At 41.1% G+C, this 17577-nt stretch overlaps 2 protein-coding genes and 1 pseudogene across 4 annotated transcripts in view; 1 reads left to right on the top strand and 2 right to left on the bottom strand.

The window, feature by feature from the left end:
- Nucleotides 1-12946, bottom strand: part of NBR1 (NBR1 autophagy cargo receptor) — a 30785-nt gene extending 17839 nt beyond the window's left edge. Inside the window, exons 1-6 of the mRNA XM_090292729.1 lie at nt 12844-12946; nt 12178-12344; nt 9343-9453; nt 6602-6664; nt 5901-5919; nt 5109-5131 (exon numbers count right to left, since the gene is read on the bottom strand). Coding sequence (XP_090148855.1) covers nt 5109-5131; nt 5901-5919; nt 6602-6664; nt 9343-9444 — 207 coding nt within the window. The 5' untranslated portion in view covers nt 9445-9453; nt 12178-12344; nt 12844-12946. The remainder of the gene's footprint in view (nt 1-5108; nt 5132-5900; nt 5920-6601; nt 6665-9342; nt 9454-12177; nt 12345-12843) is intronic.
- Nucleotides 3089-3820, bottom strand: LOC149998531 (pancreatic progenitor cell differentiation and proliferation factor pseudogene; annotated as a pseudogene).
- Nucleotides 12947-13834: 888 nt separating the features above from the next.
- The window catches only part of BRCA1 (BRCA1 DNA repair associated), a 46955-nt gene continuing 43212 nt past the window's right edge, over nt 13835-17577 (top strand). For all 3 annotated transcript variants that reach the window (XM_090292728.1, XM_090292727.1, XM_090292725.1), the window contains exons 1-2: nt 13835-14030; nt 14962-15060. In XM_090292728.1, coding sequence (XP_090148854.1) covers nt 14981-15060 — 80 coding nt within the window. In that variant the 5' untranslated portion in view covers nt 13835-14030; nt 14962-14980. The remainder of the gene's footprint in view (nt 14031-14961; nt 15061-17577) is intronic.

The following is a 17577-nucleotide window of genomic DNA, read 5'->3' as shown; positions in this document are numbered from 1 at the left end:
ATAGACCACGTCAAAGCACCACCACCCAACCACCTCCATAATCGACATACTTGGGGTAGACTCAGCAGGTACCAGAGACCTGCTGAAGTAAATCCTATTCTGTGGGGTGGGCCCCTGCAGAGCTGAGGCTCCATGGTGGTCGGAGCCAGTAAATCTCTCCTTCTGATGTGCCAAAAGCAATCAAGGCTCAACTATAAGAGGGTGTACAAGCTGTCACGGGGAGGGGGCACCTCGAGTGCCCTGCTTGGGTGGATCAGGGAGGCTGTGCCACTGGACTCTACAGAACACCTACTTACTACATTAGGCCACTCTACCAAGCCTGAGAGATGTAGCAGCTCTTCCTAATTCATAGAAACAAACACAGGGAGGCTGCCAAAATTAGGAGATAAAGAAACATGGCCCAAATGAAATAACAGAACAAGATCATAGAAGACTACATTAACTGAAATGAAGAACACATTACAAGGAATCAACAATGGAGAAGATGAAGGTGATGCTCAAATCAGAGATTTGGAAGAGAAGAAAGCAAAGCAAAACAAAACAAAACAACACCACCACCCAATCAGAACAGCAAAAAGAAAAAAGAATCCAAAAAATGTGAGTGTGAGGAGCCCCTGGGACAAATTCAAGCATATCAACATTTGCATCATAGGGGTGCCAGAAGGAGATGTAAGAGAGCAAGAAATTGAAAACCTATTTGAAAAAAAGAAAAGACAGAAAACTTCCATAACCTGGTGAAGGAAATAGACATACAAGTCCAAGAAGCACAGAGCGCCCCAAACAAGATGACCCAAAGAGGCCCACACCAAGACACATCATAATTAAAGTACAAAAGATTAAAGACAAAGAGAATATTAAAAGCAGCAAGAGCCCTGGCCAGCGTGGTTCATTTGGTTAAAACGATGTTCCATAAACTGAGGGGCTGTGGGTTTTTCTCCCAGCCAAGGCACATGCCTAGGTTGTGGGCACATAAGAAAAGGCAACTGATTGATGTTTCTCTCTCACATCCATATTTCTCTCTCTCCCTTCCCCATTCTCTAGATCAATAAACATGTCTTTAGGTGAGGATTAAAAAAGAAGGCAGCAAGAGAAAAGCAGTTAGTTACCTATAAGGGAGTTCCCATAAGACTGTCTGCTGGTTTCTCAACAGAAACCCTGCAGGTCAGAAGAGACACGCAAGAAATATTGAAAGTGATGAACAGCAAGGAACTACAACCAAGATTACCCAGCAAAGCTGTCATTTAGAATCAAAGGACAGTGTGAGTTTTGAAAAATAATAAGTTAATATTTGAAGCCCTGCGTGGATGCAGAGAATTCCAGACAGACGAAGAAACATTTCCAAAGATGGCCAGGACAAAAAGGAAAAGAAAAGAAAAAAGAAAAAGAAAAAGGAAAGAAGTTTTTCTGCTCTTCTACACCAGTAGGAAGGAGGATCTTCTCCTGCCCAGGAACCACTAGACCAATGAGAAACTGTTAAAGCTCAGCCAATAAGAAGCCACAACACTTCCAACTCCCAGTTCCCTTCAGTGGATTCTTTGTTTACAACAGCCCCCTTCCATCTGTAAAAGAACAGTCCTGCCCCATACACCAAGGTTGCTGGTTTGATACCCATTTCCCTATCAGAGCACATAATCAACCAATGAATGTATAAATAAGTGGAACAAGAAACTGAGTTTCTCTTTCACTCTCTCCCTCTGTTTCCTCTCCCCCCTTTCTAAAATCAATTTTAAAAAACAAATACAGTCTCTCCTTTATTGTCTGGACTTGGGTGTGGTTCACCATAAAGTGTGTGTTCAGAACTGCAATTCTTTGTTGTTCCTGAATAACAAAGAATTGGAGAAGAAAAAAAAAGAATTGAAGGATAGATAAAGAGCTTCTCATACAAGAAAAAGCTAAAAGAGTTCACTACCAAACCAGTATTATATGAAATGTTAAAGGGTCTTCTGTAAGAAGGAAAAAAAGAGCAAAAATATAAACAATAAAATGACAGTAATTATCAACATTTGAATCTAAAAACACAAAATAAACAAGCAGAACAGAAACAGACTCATAGATACAGAGAAAATTTTGACAGTTGCCAGATGGGAGGGGGGTGGGGCATGGGTGCTAAAGGTACAGGGGTTACAAAGCACAAATTTGTTGTTCCAGAAGAGTCATGGGGATGTAAAGTAGAGCATGGGGATATAGCCAATAATATTCTAATAACTATGTATGGTGTAAGATGGGTACAAGATTTATCAGGATGCTCACTTGGGAAGTTATATAATGTCTAACCACTGGGATGTACAACTGAAACTAACATAATGTATGTCAACTGTAACTGAAAACTTTTAAAAATGATTTAAAAAGTGACACTCAAACAGAGGAGGTATGGTGAATTAGGCTGGGAAATGTTTAATTAAATTAAATGACATATACCATGTCAGCTGCTTTTTCTTTGCCAAGAATGTGAACTAGGAATAGTTTTGTTATTAAAAACACAAAAGGAGGTTTTTAGTGCAGCACTTTCTTAGGTGAGATATTTTCATTAACTGGGTTACTACTTTTCTGTTTAACTGATTTTTACGTAGGTGTTCATTTATGGATTTAAATCTCAACTTTTCAAAAAAATTCAATACCAGAACCTGAGAAACTTAAAATTATGTCCTAGAGTTGAGAGTTTCTTTTCTTACTAAAAATAGTATTTTAGAAACCCTGTTTAAGTGGTCACTTCTTTTTGAAGAACATCTTAAAAATCCTGTTTTGAAAACTCTACTATAAGAAGCATTTGAGGTTCCATGAAGGTACTCCAGTGTCCAAGAAATTAGAAGTCATATTTATGGGGTTTTAGCTTCCCCAACTTGTCACCCAGTATTTCACACATTAGTCTTCTTAAGATTTCATTTTAAAACACCATTCCATGGCCAGTAAGTCTGAAAGACATTATTTAAATTAGGAATCAGCAAACTTTTTAAAAGGCCACATAACAGATATTTTAGGCTTACAGGCCACAGAGTTTCTGTCACAACTCTGCTATTATAGCAGAATAGCAGCCACAGACAATACATAAGAAATGGGCATGACTATTTCTTTTTTTTTTTTTTTTTTTGCTGGCTGCTCCTGGTTTATTTTCCACTGGGGGCAAGGCACGTGGTCACAGGGGTTAGGAAGGCTTGCATGTGGTCTGGGTATAAGGAGGGGGCTCTCTCAACCTCCTTTCTGGTGTTACGCTGCTTTTGATATAAAAGAGCCCACTGCTTCTGCTTGCTGCAGCCTGCCTAGTCTATGGGGTGGGTGGGGAGTGGGGAGGGGGGAAGGGGGAGGGGGAGGGGCTCAAAAGAGCCTAGCGCCTCTGGATGTCTGGTGGCTGGTGGCAGCCACTCAGGACACGGGCCCAGCGTTGATGCTGCCAGGCTGGCTGCCGGGAGGCTTCCTAGTGGCTTCCCGAGCCAGGTCACCTGTGATCACGCTGCTGGAGGCCTGGGCGGACTTCGAGTGCTCGGGGGATTCCAACACGGTGGCCATGAATGGGAGAGTGGACTTCCCGAAAAAGAAGCTTGCCCACCAGTGACCTGGGTCAGCCTTGGGGAGACCAGGATGGTGGGGCAGGACTTCTCCAGGGTACTCCGCACTTCCGCAGGAGCTGTTACTGGAAGTGGAGCCCAGGCAGCGCAGGTAGTAGTCGTGGGTGGCCACCAAGCGAGCCGCTGGAGGGGATGGCTGCCATGCTCTTGCTTGTGGGCTGGTGGGAACCTCGGCGGCAACCCCTCGCGGACCTCGGCGCGCGATCACGGGTGGCGGGAACGAAGGCGCTAGGTCACGGAGCCCATTTGAAGAGGAGGCCCCGCGAGGCCTGCCTACGACGGAGACATGCGGGGGTTGGCATGACTATTTCTAATAAAACTTTATTTATATACAGCCGGCTCACTAGGTATAGTTTGCCAAACCCAATTTTACATCAGAAATTAGGAAGTTTTTAGTAAGATGTGCGGTAAAGCTTGTAGAAAAAAATTTATCATGGAAATGTGTCTGAATATAAATATGGGACCTTAAATATTAAATAGTACTATTATATATAAAGTCTTGCTTCCTGAAAAAAAAAAAAAGGCTTATATAAACTCTAGACTCCTAAGGTCCAAGATTTCTGACTGACAAGTAAACTAATAGTGATTGTGGGAAAGGTATTAGTTTTGAAGATATTAGATGATTTTTTTAAATGAAACTACTGTAGCTTCTGAGAACAGGAAGAGAAAACCAGGAAAAGTTGCATAAAATTGAAGAGGCATGGGGGGAACAGCTTGCTGGATTAGCTTAAAAGCAAAGGGGAAATAGGGAGACCACATGAAATAGGGCACAGGGAAATTATGAAGCATGAGAAATTATTAACAGAGATGGGTATCTTGACTATGAGAATCTAGGGAAGAGTCTGAATATCTAAAACCAAGAGATTAGCTGGTAAATAAGGATTTCTGAGTAAAAACCAAGAAGACACTGGCTAAACTACTGAAACAAGTAGCACCCAGAATAGCAATTCTGACCAGAAACCAAAAAGGGTAAATCCAGCTCCCAATAAGAAAATCTTGCCTTTCCCTCCCTAGACCAAAACTAATTATGGAAAATCGCTTAGTCTTGCATTAGAAGTTCATAAGGACAAACTTTAAAGAAAAGCCTTAATTACAAAGATAGTAATGAAAGGCCAGCCGGCACACCTTAAAGAAGTGACTTTCAGGAATGCTCTAATTCATCACTGACGAACAAGAGATTGTTTGTAACTAGACACATTATACCTTAAATTTTTCCACATTATACTGCAACATTCTGTAGGAGGATCAAGGTGGAGAAAGACAATAAAAAATGTCAAGCAGAAAGCATCATTCCAGAGAGTTCTCTGTATTTTTAAATACTGGCACCAAGACCAGCAATGAGACAGAATGATAACTGAAAAAAACCTTTATATTAGGAGCTACCTTTTGCTGAGTGGTATGCCCTATTCATCGTAGTTTCCCTAAAAACAGGTGTTTCTCTGTTTACATTCATTAGTTTCTCCCCATAGCTAATAGCCATCAGGTTCAAGTTTTAGTCATAAATATTTCTTAAATTATTTGAAAATAAGATGCAATAACCATTACCTTAAGTGCTTCTTCATACTCTCCTAAAAGGACAAAAAACATATATACTGTGATATTTCTTCACCAGCCCACAAGGTTCTATTAAGTATAGCCAATCCTTTAAGATTTCTTAGCTTACATTCCTTACACATGAACAGTTACTACGTTTTTGCTGACAAGCTCCCTTCTCATCACCTTGCAAACAGACACTACTTGCAGGTTAGCTCTCCCCTTTAAGTTCCTCTCTTTGCTACTGAAGCCTTCTAATTATGAAACCTCCACCCAGATCCCTTACATTAGGCCTAGTGAAGCTCAGGACTCAAGGGAGTTCATGAGTAGTGTTAATACTATCATTTCAGTTGGTTAAAACAAGTTTTGGGGGGCTAGTCTGGGAACCTAAACTTCAAATATAACATTGTTCCTGTGGGAAAATGCACCTCAGGCTCTGAACAATCATCTCACAAATAAGCTCCTCTATACCCCTCGTTTATAAATTGACATTAATATATATATACCAAGTCACAGGAGAACAAGTTACATGTGTTGAACCGGGAGGCATATTTTCAGAAGATTAACACCTTAAATATAAAAGAAGCTCCCATTAAAGCTGTTCTTAGGCTCCAATGAAAGGCACCAGTCGATACACAGAAACTGCTATCAAATAAAAATCTGCTACGTAACTGATGCCTATGGATGAATGAGTGCAATGTCAATTTACTGTATACAAAATTCTATTCTAAAATGAATACTACAACAAGATTGAGTGTATATGGAAATGCATAGCCCATGAACAGATGAAGGCTTTTGACTCACCTTGACTGTTGATAGATACCTGTAAAAGAGAAGAGCAACAGTGAATTATAAACCTCTCACAACTGAGCAGGTTTCTAGGACAAATCTCACAGGATAGATGCCAAATCTCAGGTCAGGGGTTCAGTTTTTCTAGTACCATGAACTACTTCTAACTAATAATTAAGAAACTTTATTGCTTAACTACTTTATCCTCCTTTATTTCAGGTACATTAAGCAGCAGTATAATATAATAATTAGGAGCCTGGGCTCTGGAGCCAGAGGGTGTGGAATGAACCCCTACTCTACTGTACGTCCAAGCTCTTGTGCCTTTGGGCAAATTACTTAACCTCTCTGAGCATCAGTTTCCTCATGGGTAAACAGCAATGATAATAAAGTATCTAATATGTAGTGTTGTTTTTAAACTGACACACTGTAACCACTTGATGGTCGTTATTATTTTTACTATTATAAATTAAACGGCAACTTGTGTTACACTTAAGATCACTACATAGTTTTAAAAGTTCTCTCTCAAATTTTCTTAAATGTTTTCTCATTTCTCAACTCCATCTCAAGTGTCACACGCCAACTTAGAATATGCAATTATCAAATACATTTAAATCACTACTCAAGTGGGATAAACAGCATTCTGAGCCCCACATCAGTCCTGAGAAATAAGGTCTCCACTCTGGGTACCTGACAATGGGTACCATAATATACTTTACCTCTTCATTTTCCTCATCCAGGTATTTTATCTGAATAGTGTTCAGATCAAATGAAACTTTTACCTGCAAATGAAATGTACACACTCTATGATCAAGGTATCAAAAAGGGAGTTTGTAACAGAAATCTAGATGTCTTAAAAGAAACGATGGGCATAAAAAGTAAACATTTCATATGGTTAAAAACAATACCATAAACAAAGTCAAAAGACAAACAATGAACTGGGAAAAATATTTGCAACTCAAAACAAAGAGTTAACATCTGTAATACACAAAGAGCATCTGCAAAACTGCTAATCCTAAGATTGACAACCTAGGTAAACTGGGCAAAAATGTACAGAAATTTCACAAGAAAGAAATCAGATATGCGTAACATATATGAAAAGACGTTAAAACTTTAATGGTAGTCAAAACAATGCAAATTAGAGCAATGTGATGTCATCTCAGCAGAACGACAACAACAAAATTAAAGCCATAACATCCAAAGTTGTCAAAAATTTAGGTCACTGTAATATATTTCTGTGAGTTGTTACAACTGTTTTGCAAAGCACCTGGCATATTAATTAAAAATAAAAATCACATGTCTTGTGACCCATTAATCTTACTTTGGGAAACTATCCTACAGAACAGTGCATAAGTTATATACAAAGAGCTATCCCTTGTAGTTTATTTTATAGTGGTTAAAAAAAAACAACACGAAACCTTTTGACCTTGAGGGCATTATGCTAATTGAAATAAGTCAGAGAGAGAAACACAAATAATGTATGATTTCATTTATATGTGGAATCTTAAAAATAAACAAACCAACCAACTCAGACACACAGAGAACACACTGTGATCGCCAGAGGCAGGGCGTGGAGGTAGTCAAAAGATACAAACTTCCAGTCAAAAAAATTGTAACTATGCATGGTGATAGATATTAACTAGACTTAGTGTGGTATGTATATAATCATGCTGAATACCTGAAACTAATATGCCAATTATATCTCAATTAAAAAAAAAAACAAAAAATAACTATAGCCCTGGCTGGTGTGGCTTAGTGGATTGAGCACTGGCCTGAGAACCAAAGGGCCACCAGTTAGATTCCCATTCAGGGCACATGCCTGGGTTGTGGGCCATGTCCCCAGTTGGGGATTCACGAGAGGCAAGTGCACACTGATGTTTTGCTCCCTCTCTTTCTTTTTCTCTCTAAAAATAAATGAATAGAAATCTTAAAAAATAAAAATTATAACTATAACTATAACTAGTCTTTCAATAAGGGAGGATTAAATTGTAATACAATACCAACAACACTGTGGACAAACTATGCTTTAAAAAAAATGAGTTTGGATTCTTATCTATTCATTGAAAACTATGTTTATAATATACTGTTGGTAAAAAAAAAAAAGCAAGCTGCATACTATGTTTATAATACGATTCTAGTATGATATTTGTATAAACATGGGAAGACGGGACTGAAATGTGGCTAAATACATATAAAGCTGTTAACACTGTCTACCCCAGAGAGGTGGAAACAGTGGATGCAGGGAGGGGGGAATGGAGGTATGTTAACTTTTTTGGATTGTTTCACTTCCATTTATAATGGGCACATACTACACTTTTATAATTTAACTTTTACAATAAAGAAAAATGGTAAGCTGTCAGCGAATTTACTAGGAAAAAAATTAACTGTGTTTGATTTTCAGATCATTTGACAAACAAGATCCAACTTTCTGGATAACCATCTGTCTAAGACAGAATAAAGAACTTATCTGCTTAAAGACAGAGGACTAGATTAGACCATAATTTGTGGTCTCTCCACGATTTCTTTTCCCTTTTAGTTGTCATAACACACAACCAGTTAAAAGGTTTTTACTAACCAAGTAAAAGCAGATTTTTACCAAAGGGTTTTGTTAGATAAATAGTTATACAGGAAGTAAAACATTCACTACTGCAAACCAAACAAAAGTACAAAGGGCAAACCAAGAGGAGGAAAAGCATTAACCACCCGCCCCCACCAAAAAAAAACCCCCAAAAAACATGAGCTGCTGTCTAAGCACCAGTAGTTTTTTCTGCTCGACTTAGAGATAACCTCTGACATAGCAATAAAAGCAAGCAATCAGCGCTTGCAAAACATTAGGTTATATCTCAAATGGTTCACAAACCACAGTAACATATTTGCTCTCAGGCAAGAGAACATTCCTCTGGGGCCTGGTTACGGTTGGGCCCACACCAATTCATTCCTCAGACGGTTTCCAAAATTAATAGGTTTTCTAAGTTCTATCTCACTTAAAAATATAACTTTACCTTTCCTTTCTAAATTTTTCAAAAGAAATGTATTTATTCGTTCCCTTTACTGGGGCATGTCTCCTATGTGAATACTGAACCCTTGTCAAAATAATTTTCCAAAAGGCTCAGAAATGGTAAATATAACAGACTCTGCAGCTATGAAACAACATTGCTAAAAAGTTACCTCTGGGGCAAAAAAAAAAAAAAGAAAAAAAAATATATATACACACACACATATGCTTAAAAAATGGAGAAACAAAGTTAACAGAGCCCTGACTAGGCACTATCCCCAAAACTGAAAGGTCACCAGTTCGATTCCCCATCAGGGCATATGCCTGGGTTGTAGGCCAGGTTGCCGGCTGGGGGTGTGCAAGAGGCAACCAATCAATGTTTTTTCTCACATATCGATGTTCCCTCTCTTTCTCTCTCTCTAAAAATAAACAAAATCTTAACAACAACAAAAAGCTGAAACTCACCATAGCTTCGACATCAGCCCAAGTTGTATTTTCTGGATCGGAAACCAAAAAGCTTTGAGTTTCATTTTTAAAAGTCACATTTAGAGTAACCTGTGGTTCCATGCTGGGGAGCTAGAGTTGAGAGGATGAGCAAGAGAAAACACATTAGGAAGAGTGTAAACTGCATAAACATACATTCAACAAATACTTAGGAGAACTTAGTATAGGCTGGGCTAGGCTAAGAGGACACAGCAGTGAATGAGAAAACAATGTCTATGTTCTTCTGCCTCTTACAATCTACTGGGTGGTTTAAAACAAATCTCAAGGGTAAATGCTGATAGAATGTAAGTTTTGGCCACGCTCACAGAAATCATCTAACATTTGTAAAATTCTTTAGAATTTCCTGGAACTTTTAAATAATTAGTTAACTAAGCAGATACCTACTATCTACTAATAGCAGGATATCAAGATAAATAAATTGGATTAGGTCTCTATCATCAGGGAATTTATATTCTTATAACTTGAGAGCAACACTCTACATTTCTTGGAAAAAGTCTTGAGCAATCCAGGTTCTCTATTAGATCAATTTTGACAACTTAAGAGGCCAAAACATTAGCAAAGAAACTACACTAGGGTAGCATTCAACACCCTTCACCCAAGTTGATCTTTTTTTGTAGTCTATTTTATGAATAATTTCAAACATACAAGAAAGTGAAGAGTAATGAACACCTAACTACAATGATCAATTCAAGGTTAACCTTACTTCAACTATACCTCTGCATACTTTCAACCCCCCTAATGTGGATTGACTGCAGTCAACTAATGTTTTAACCAAACTATAGCAATCTAATTTAAAAAATTTTTTTAAATTGATTTTAGAGAGAAAAAGAAAAAATCGATTTGTTGTTCTACTTATTTATGCATCCCCGGATGACTCTTGTATGTGCCTTGACGAGGGATTGATCCCACAACCTTTGGTGTGTCAGGACAATGCTCTAACGAACTGAACCACCCCTAACCAGGGCGCAATTTAATTTTCTAAAAAGTGATTATTATGGGAAAGCTTAAACCTATACAAAAAGAAGAGATTAATACATAATGAGCCCTGGCTGGGTGGCTCAGTTTGTTGGAATATCATCCCGTACATCAGAAGGTTGCAGGTTTGATCCCTAATAGGAGATCATACAGGAGGCAACGGATCAATGTTTCTCTCTCTCCCCCTTCCTCTTTTTAAATATATATATATATGTTGAACTTCTATGGACACATCAGCTATCTTCCATAATTAATATCAACTCAGGACTAATCTTTTTGTAACAATACCTTTTTCCTACTGGATTATTTTGACAGATACCCATAATTTCATCCACACAATAATTGAGTATGTACCTCTAAGAGATAAGAATTTTTAAACACATAACCACATTACCATCATCGTGCCTAAAGAGTTAACAGTTCCTTAAATGATTGTCTATTCTGGTCAGTTGTTTTTACTTAAAAATTAAAAATTGTTTTTATTTATTGATTTTAGAGAGAGAAAAGGGGGAGAGAGAGCGAGAGATTTATTGTTCTATTTATTTATGAATTCATTTATTGATTCCTGTATGTGCCCTGACCAGGGATCAAACCCACAACCTTGCTGTTTTGGGACAACGTGCTTTAACTAACTGAGCTACCAGGCCAAGGTCTATTTTTACTTAAGGATTTTGTTTACTTAGTACTTGTCAGGTTGACTTGTTTTTATGACTTTATGAAAAAAGTTTGTTTACATCTAAATATAAGCTGTAATGAAAAATGTCAGCCTTTAAACATATTCACTGACATACCTTTATTAAGCATCTACAAAGAGTCAGGTTCTGACCCAGGCACAGAAGACAGATGAATAAGATTAAATCCCAGAACTTTACAGTATAATGGGGGAGGGGGCACAGGGTTGAAAAGAATTGGGTTCCAGACACATTACTAGCCATATAATTGTGAGCAAGTCATTTAACCTCGGAGCTCCAATTCCTTAATCTGCAAAATAGGTTGAATATCTGTGTTTTGACAACCTCACAATGTTATCGTAAGGATCAAATAAAAAATGTGTGCAAGTTCTTTGAAAATGTTACTCAGATGTAAAAATTATGATGATAAATCTGTCTTTAGAATCTAAAATAGTTCTGTTTTCCACAGCATAATATACTGTCCTGTGAAACAATACAAAACCAAACAAGGTCATTAAAAAGGACCTTGACGGTCTGAGGACCAAGGATTTTTTTGTCATTCTTTGTCTCCACCTAGAGTCAAGTTCACCAAAATAATATCAGTTCTAGCAATCCTGCTGACATCTAGTCTTATAGAATACAATTTCGGAGGTTCTTAAATCTTGGAAAGAATTCCTGTCAACTCCCCAGAATCTTGGGCAAAAAAAATCAGGGAAATGAAGTGACCAATTCAGTCTGCCAAAAGTGGGGACTCTGAAACACTCTCACTTCTCAACTTCGGAGGGACACACTTCCACACTTTCCAGAGTCCAGAGGAAACTAATCTTCCTCCCCTCTTCTCAAATTACACAACTGGAAATTAGTTTAGATACTTTGGAGCTCATCCAGCTGGTCGGCTGATGAGAAACCAGGAAGTGGGGGAGGCTAGTTTAGCTGGATCACATTCAAATCTTCATCAAGAACTGCCGTTTGGCTTACATGTGAAAATTCTTTTAGCAAGAACATATATCTTGAACTTGTGGAAACACCAAAGCTATGCTTAGGCCCATCTGTCCTTGTTATGTTTAAAGACAATAAAATCACCAAACTGGCGCCTAGGCCTTCAGCTTTTACTAAATGGCATTATTATAACTTCATGCCACTGACTCACCTTCGCTTGGCACAAGTCAGGTTTTCCTCTACGTCGTTTTCTTTTTTTTTTCCAGGATACCAAAAATCTCTTTAATGAAGCAGGCCTGGGAACCTGAGCTTTGATTACTGTCTCCACCAGAGGCTTTTACAAGATATCCCGGACGTTAAAATGTATGACCTGGAAACCTGAGTGTTTAACAAAATAGAAAAACGGTACTTTTCTAGTATCAGAGGTCCCTGACCAAGGAGGCTACTTCATGAGGTTCTTAAAAAGAGCAGGGGGATGGTGTGAGAAGGTTGTGTGGTCATTATTTTTTCTTGCAGATTTCATCTTAGTCTTCCAGTTACTGTTTCCTAGCACTCCATGTCCCAAAGGCAGTGTCACCACCGTCTAAGGACTCTGTCGTTTTCTTTGCATAGGCCTTCTTTGTGCCGGTGAATTTCAAGTCTTCTATCCGAAGAAGCCGGCCGTTCTGAGCCAAGGACCCTCTATCCCTCCGGCGGTATCCGCCCCCTCGGCCCCTCAGAACAAGCACGGCTCTCCCATCCAGTCACTGAAAAGAACGGTTGCCCCCAGACGTAGAAAAAGTCGCCCCTCTTCCTTACAGGATTCCTCCCTTGAACTTCCCCAAGCCCCCTCAGTGCGACGTGTCCCCTCCCCTAGGTAACCGCAGCAAGTCCTTACCAGCTTTCCGCCCCCGGGGGGCGCCGCCGGAGCCAGTGCAGGGACCGTTCGCTGCCAGCTCTGCTGCTACCCCTGCGGGATGAATCTAACATGGCGGATAGAGACCGGGCCTAGTCCCCAGTTTCTAAGTTTCCGACAAGGTGATTGGCTTTCACTACTTGTCCCTCAAAGTTACCACCCTAGTGATTGGCTGAGGATGCGTTTGCGGGGGCTGGACAAGAGCAGCCAGAACTGCACAACAATAACAAATACTGGGGCAGAGGGGCGGAACTACGAATGCGCAGCCGTGGGCTGGAACCAGTCCCCTTCCCAGGTAAATTCAGCGCCCACTGCGTTCCCTTAGGTCACTGACCTTAAAGGCCTACTTACCCGAACGCGTGAGGATAGATGGGAATTGTAGTCTCCCAAGGACTTGTAAGTTCTTTAGCTTATTCTCCGCTCTCAAGGTACGAAAACATTAACAATCCAACCTATATCTGCTGACGTGCATAAGAATGCGGAGCTCTTCAGTCTGTCAACTGGGCTGCCCTGAGAATCATGCCCGCTTCCAGTGTCGGAAGCTCCCCTCCCAAGACTACAGTTTCAAAGGAACACTTTGGCGAAGGTCTTTTGATCCGCAATGCATGCTGGAAATCGTAGTTCTTTTGCCTACAATCCTTTTATTCACCTAAACTGGAGCCTTCCATTGCGGCGGAAGGGTTGAGGAACGAGACCTACTCTTGCGAGCGTGTAGGCACTACCTCGCGCTCAATTTGGACCTCAGCGAGTCCTACCCTAGTACAGCAATTACAGTGACGTAATAAGCGGCCCCTGGAAGCGTAGAGGTGAGAAAGCTGGCGCCTAATAGAAAACTCCGGGAGAATTCCTTTTCTTCCGTCTCTCACTAATTACGCAATACAGGGACAGACTGGATGACCAATTGGGAGCCTCGACACACTTGGCTCTTTCTGTTCTACTCTTCCGCCCTTCCTTAACGTGTTTCGATGTCGCATTCTGAGAGGTTCTTGCTCAGCTATCTTGACCGGTTTCCGTGGCAACGGAAAAGCGCGGGAATTACAGATTAAATTGAAACTGCGACTGCGCAGCGTAGGTTCACTGACCTTTCCGGACTGAAGAGGGTCTGGGGGGCTTTACAGATAACTGGATCCCTTGGCCCGGAAAGCTCAGATGCTTTGCCCTGAGTAAAGGTGAGAGAGCCCTGGGGAGGGGAGGAGGGCCCAAGGGGTGCTCCGGGGGACCGGCAAGAAACAGGCGTGGAGGCAGTTGGGAAGGGGACTTCTGAAGGATTAGCAAGATGGGTGTTATATCCGGCTGGGGCGGGCGGAGGGTGGAACCTGAGAAGGCTAAGATATTGAGTATGGGATAATCGTGGGGAGGGACGCACTTTGGGGTCGCGGCGGGGCGGGACGTGGGGGTCGCATCAAGGATAAGGAAGGGGGCTGGGTGTGTCCGAAGGGGAATCCTGATGACAGGAGTTGGAATGTGTCTTGAGGGGGACACCATAATGTAAAGAGACGGAATGATAATGTGAGAAGGGGACCCTGAGGAAGAATAGGGGCAGGAATGTGTTTGGGAAGACAGGATTTTGTGGGAGGGAGAGCCGTGAACTGAATTCATATGCGTTTCCGAGAAGAGACAAGAGGAAAGTAGACCGGTATCACTAGCCACAGATGCTGCTGGCATGGATGTGCCTGAGGCTTCTGAGTTGAGTGCAGGCCAGTGGAAAACACTGGGGAAGGACAGGAGTGGGGAGCCTTGGTTGGTGTTGATTTTCTTTTCGTTCATTTTGGTTTTATGCAAGAAAAGAAAACAGGATGATTGGAGAAATCTGAGGCTACCACGACTCACCCAGTCACCCAGTGTGACTTTCCCTTGCTTGGAGAAAGGAAGAGACCAAAAGGAAATGAAAAAAACAGAATTTACAGTGGTTTAATTACAGTGAAAAACGTAGAATTTAAAAAAGTAAAGTTCTTGTTATTAGTTCTATGGTTGATATATATTATTTTAAAGCACTTCAGTCTTAAATTTCTCTCATTTAAAAATGACAGTGAAACTAAGCTGTTGTTTTTGAAGACTTTTAAAGTGACTTATTTATATGTACATCTGTTTGTGTTAAAGTTCATTGTAAAAGGAAGAGATGGATTTATGTGCAGATCGCATCGAAGAAGTACAAAATGTCCTGAATGCTATGCAGAAAATCTTAGAGTGTCCAATCTGGTAAGTCAACAGAAGATTTTATTAATTTGAGATTCTTCCTTGTATGATTATATCCTATGCAAATAAATAGAATTGAACTTACACAGAAAGAAGAAAAAATTATGTCTGTTAAGATTAGGCTATTAAAGTTGCTGCCTTTCTTAACTGAAGAGCTTTAAGAATACAAAATATTACTACTCCTCCACTTTTCCTACCCTTCCTTTATACTGTCTCAATACCGACAGCCTCATGTCTTCCCTAGTCCACACACTGTCTTGACTGGTTCTACATTGGGGCAGGGATCTGGTTTGGACTGAGTGGCACTTGAGCTTTCCATCCAACTTTAAAGCCAGCTTGATGACTTGGAATGGACATACTTAATAATGGCAAAATAATTAGGAATGATTGGTGTCTGTGAGTGGGTAGGTCTTAGGGATAACCTTTGGCTGAAACTAGCCCTGTTAGAATTAATTTGCGTTTGTTTGTTTTTTAAGATTTTATTTACTTATTTTCAGAGAGGGGAGGAAAGGGAGAAAGAGAGGGAGAGACATATCGATGTGCAAGAGAAACATTGTCCGTTGCCTCTCACATGCCCCCAACTGGGGACCTGGCCCACAACCCAGGCAGGCACCAGGGAAGCCTTGTATATTTATTTATTTATTTATTTTTAAAAAGAGTTTATTTCTTTTTTAGAGAGAGGAGAAGGAAGGGAGAAATAGAAGGAGAGAAACATCAATGTGTGGTTACCTCTTGTGTGCCCCCAACTGGGTTCCTAGCCCACAACCCAGGCATGTGTCCTGACTGGGAATCAAACTGGCAACCCTGTGGTTCACAGGCCAGCACTCAATCCACTGAGCCACAACAGCCAGGGCCAGCCCTGTATATTTAAATAAGAATACTGCAAGTCCTCAAAGCTGCAAGTCTCTTTGACTGTTTGAGTGCGCTTTTGTCTGTTTTCATCCATAAAATAAAGAGGGAACTAGAATATTTAAGTTTTTTAAAAATTGAAGTGTAGTATGTCGTCGGCAGCCGTCCATCTCGAGAGACAATGGTGTAGCTTCTTAAGAGTCTATCTGCACCGCCGAGAATGGCTGTGCAGTCCGACTCGGGAGTGACACGGTATCTGTCTCCTCCCGTGTTGAATCGACATCTTGCGATGACGCTGAAGCTACAGAGCCTGGGCAGGGTGATATGGAGGGTCTGCTGTTGCCCATGCAGCAGACCCCCCCTCTCTTCGCAGCTGAAGGGTCCAAGGGAAAGACGGAGTCAATACAGCTTGGCTTCAGGTGCGCCGCAGGAGTTGCCGGTGTTGACTACAACGTCAAACCGCCTTAGGGACTCCGGCTCTGGATTTTCTGTCGGGGTTTACTCCCTTAGCCTTTCCCCTGAAGAGGTATGCCGCAAGGCAGCGGAGGTTTTTTGGAGTCAGAGTTTTCCTTCTCTGATGTACCCTGACTGAAAGATCGAACCAGCGACACTTAGCTCGCAGGCCGACGCTCAATCCACTGAGCTAAACCAGCCAGGGCCAAGTGTAGTATGTAAAATGCAGAGATCTTAAGTATGTAAGTCAATGAGTTTTGACAAGGATTATATAATTTATATCGTCGTCGGCAGCCGTCCGTCTTGAGAGATGATGGTGTAGCTTCTTAAGAGTCTATCTGTGAGAATGGTTGTGCAGTCCGACTCGGGAGTGACACGGTATCTGTCTCCTCCCGTGTTGAATCGACATCTTGCGATGACGCTGGAGTGTCCTCTCCAGTGGAGCTGAAGCTACAGAGCCTGGGCAGGGTGATATGGAGGGTCTGCTGTTGCCCATGCAGCAGACCCCCCCCCTCTTCGCAGCTGAAGGGTCCAAGGGAAAGACGGAGTCAATACAGCTTGGTTTCAGGTGCGCCGCAGGAGTTGCCGGTGTTGACTACAACGTCAAACCGCCTTAGGGACTCCGGTTCCGGATTTTCTGTCGGGGTTTACTCCCTTAGCCTTTCCCCTGAAGAGGTATGCCGCAAGGCAGCGGAGGTTTTTTGGAGTCAGAGTTTTCCTTCTCTGATGTGCCCTGACTGAAAGATCGAACCAGCGACACTTAGCTCGCAGGCCGACGCTCAATCCACTGAGCCAAACCAGCCAGGAATAATTTATATATAATTATATAATTACATATATATGTGTGTGTGTGTATATATAGTCTGTGTAACTTAGTTAAGATATAGAACATTCTCAACACCCTGAAAGATTTGTATATATTTTGGAGCTCTTAATTTGATCACCATCCATGACCCTTGGAGGCCTATGAATAAAACTGTAATTCAATATAATTAGACAAAAGAGTCCAGAGGCCAAGATGGAGGTGTAGGTAGACATGCTGCATCTCCCTCCACAACTAAGAAGGACTACAACTCCCTCAAAACTGAGACAACCAGAAGTTCCAGAAAATTAAGCTACATGGAAGCCCAACAAACAAAGATATAAAGAAGAAATACTCATCCAGACAAGTAAGGGGTGGAGCTGGGGCAGAGAGGAAGCGGTGTAGCGGCAGTGACA

Source organism: Furipterus horrens, unplaced genomic scaffold, assembly GCF_987537825.1.
Source record: "Furipterus horrens unplaced genomic scaffold, mFurHor1.1.pri manual_scaffold_11, whole genome shotgun sequence".
NCBI lineage: Eukaryota > Metazoa > Chordata > Mammalia > Chiroptera > Furipteridae > Furipterus > Furipterus horrens.
Note: the sequence above shows the minus strand (reverse complement) of the source record. Positions and strands in the feature narration are given on the sequence as shown.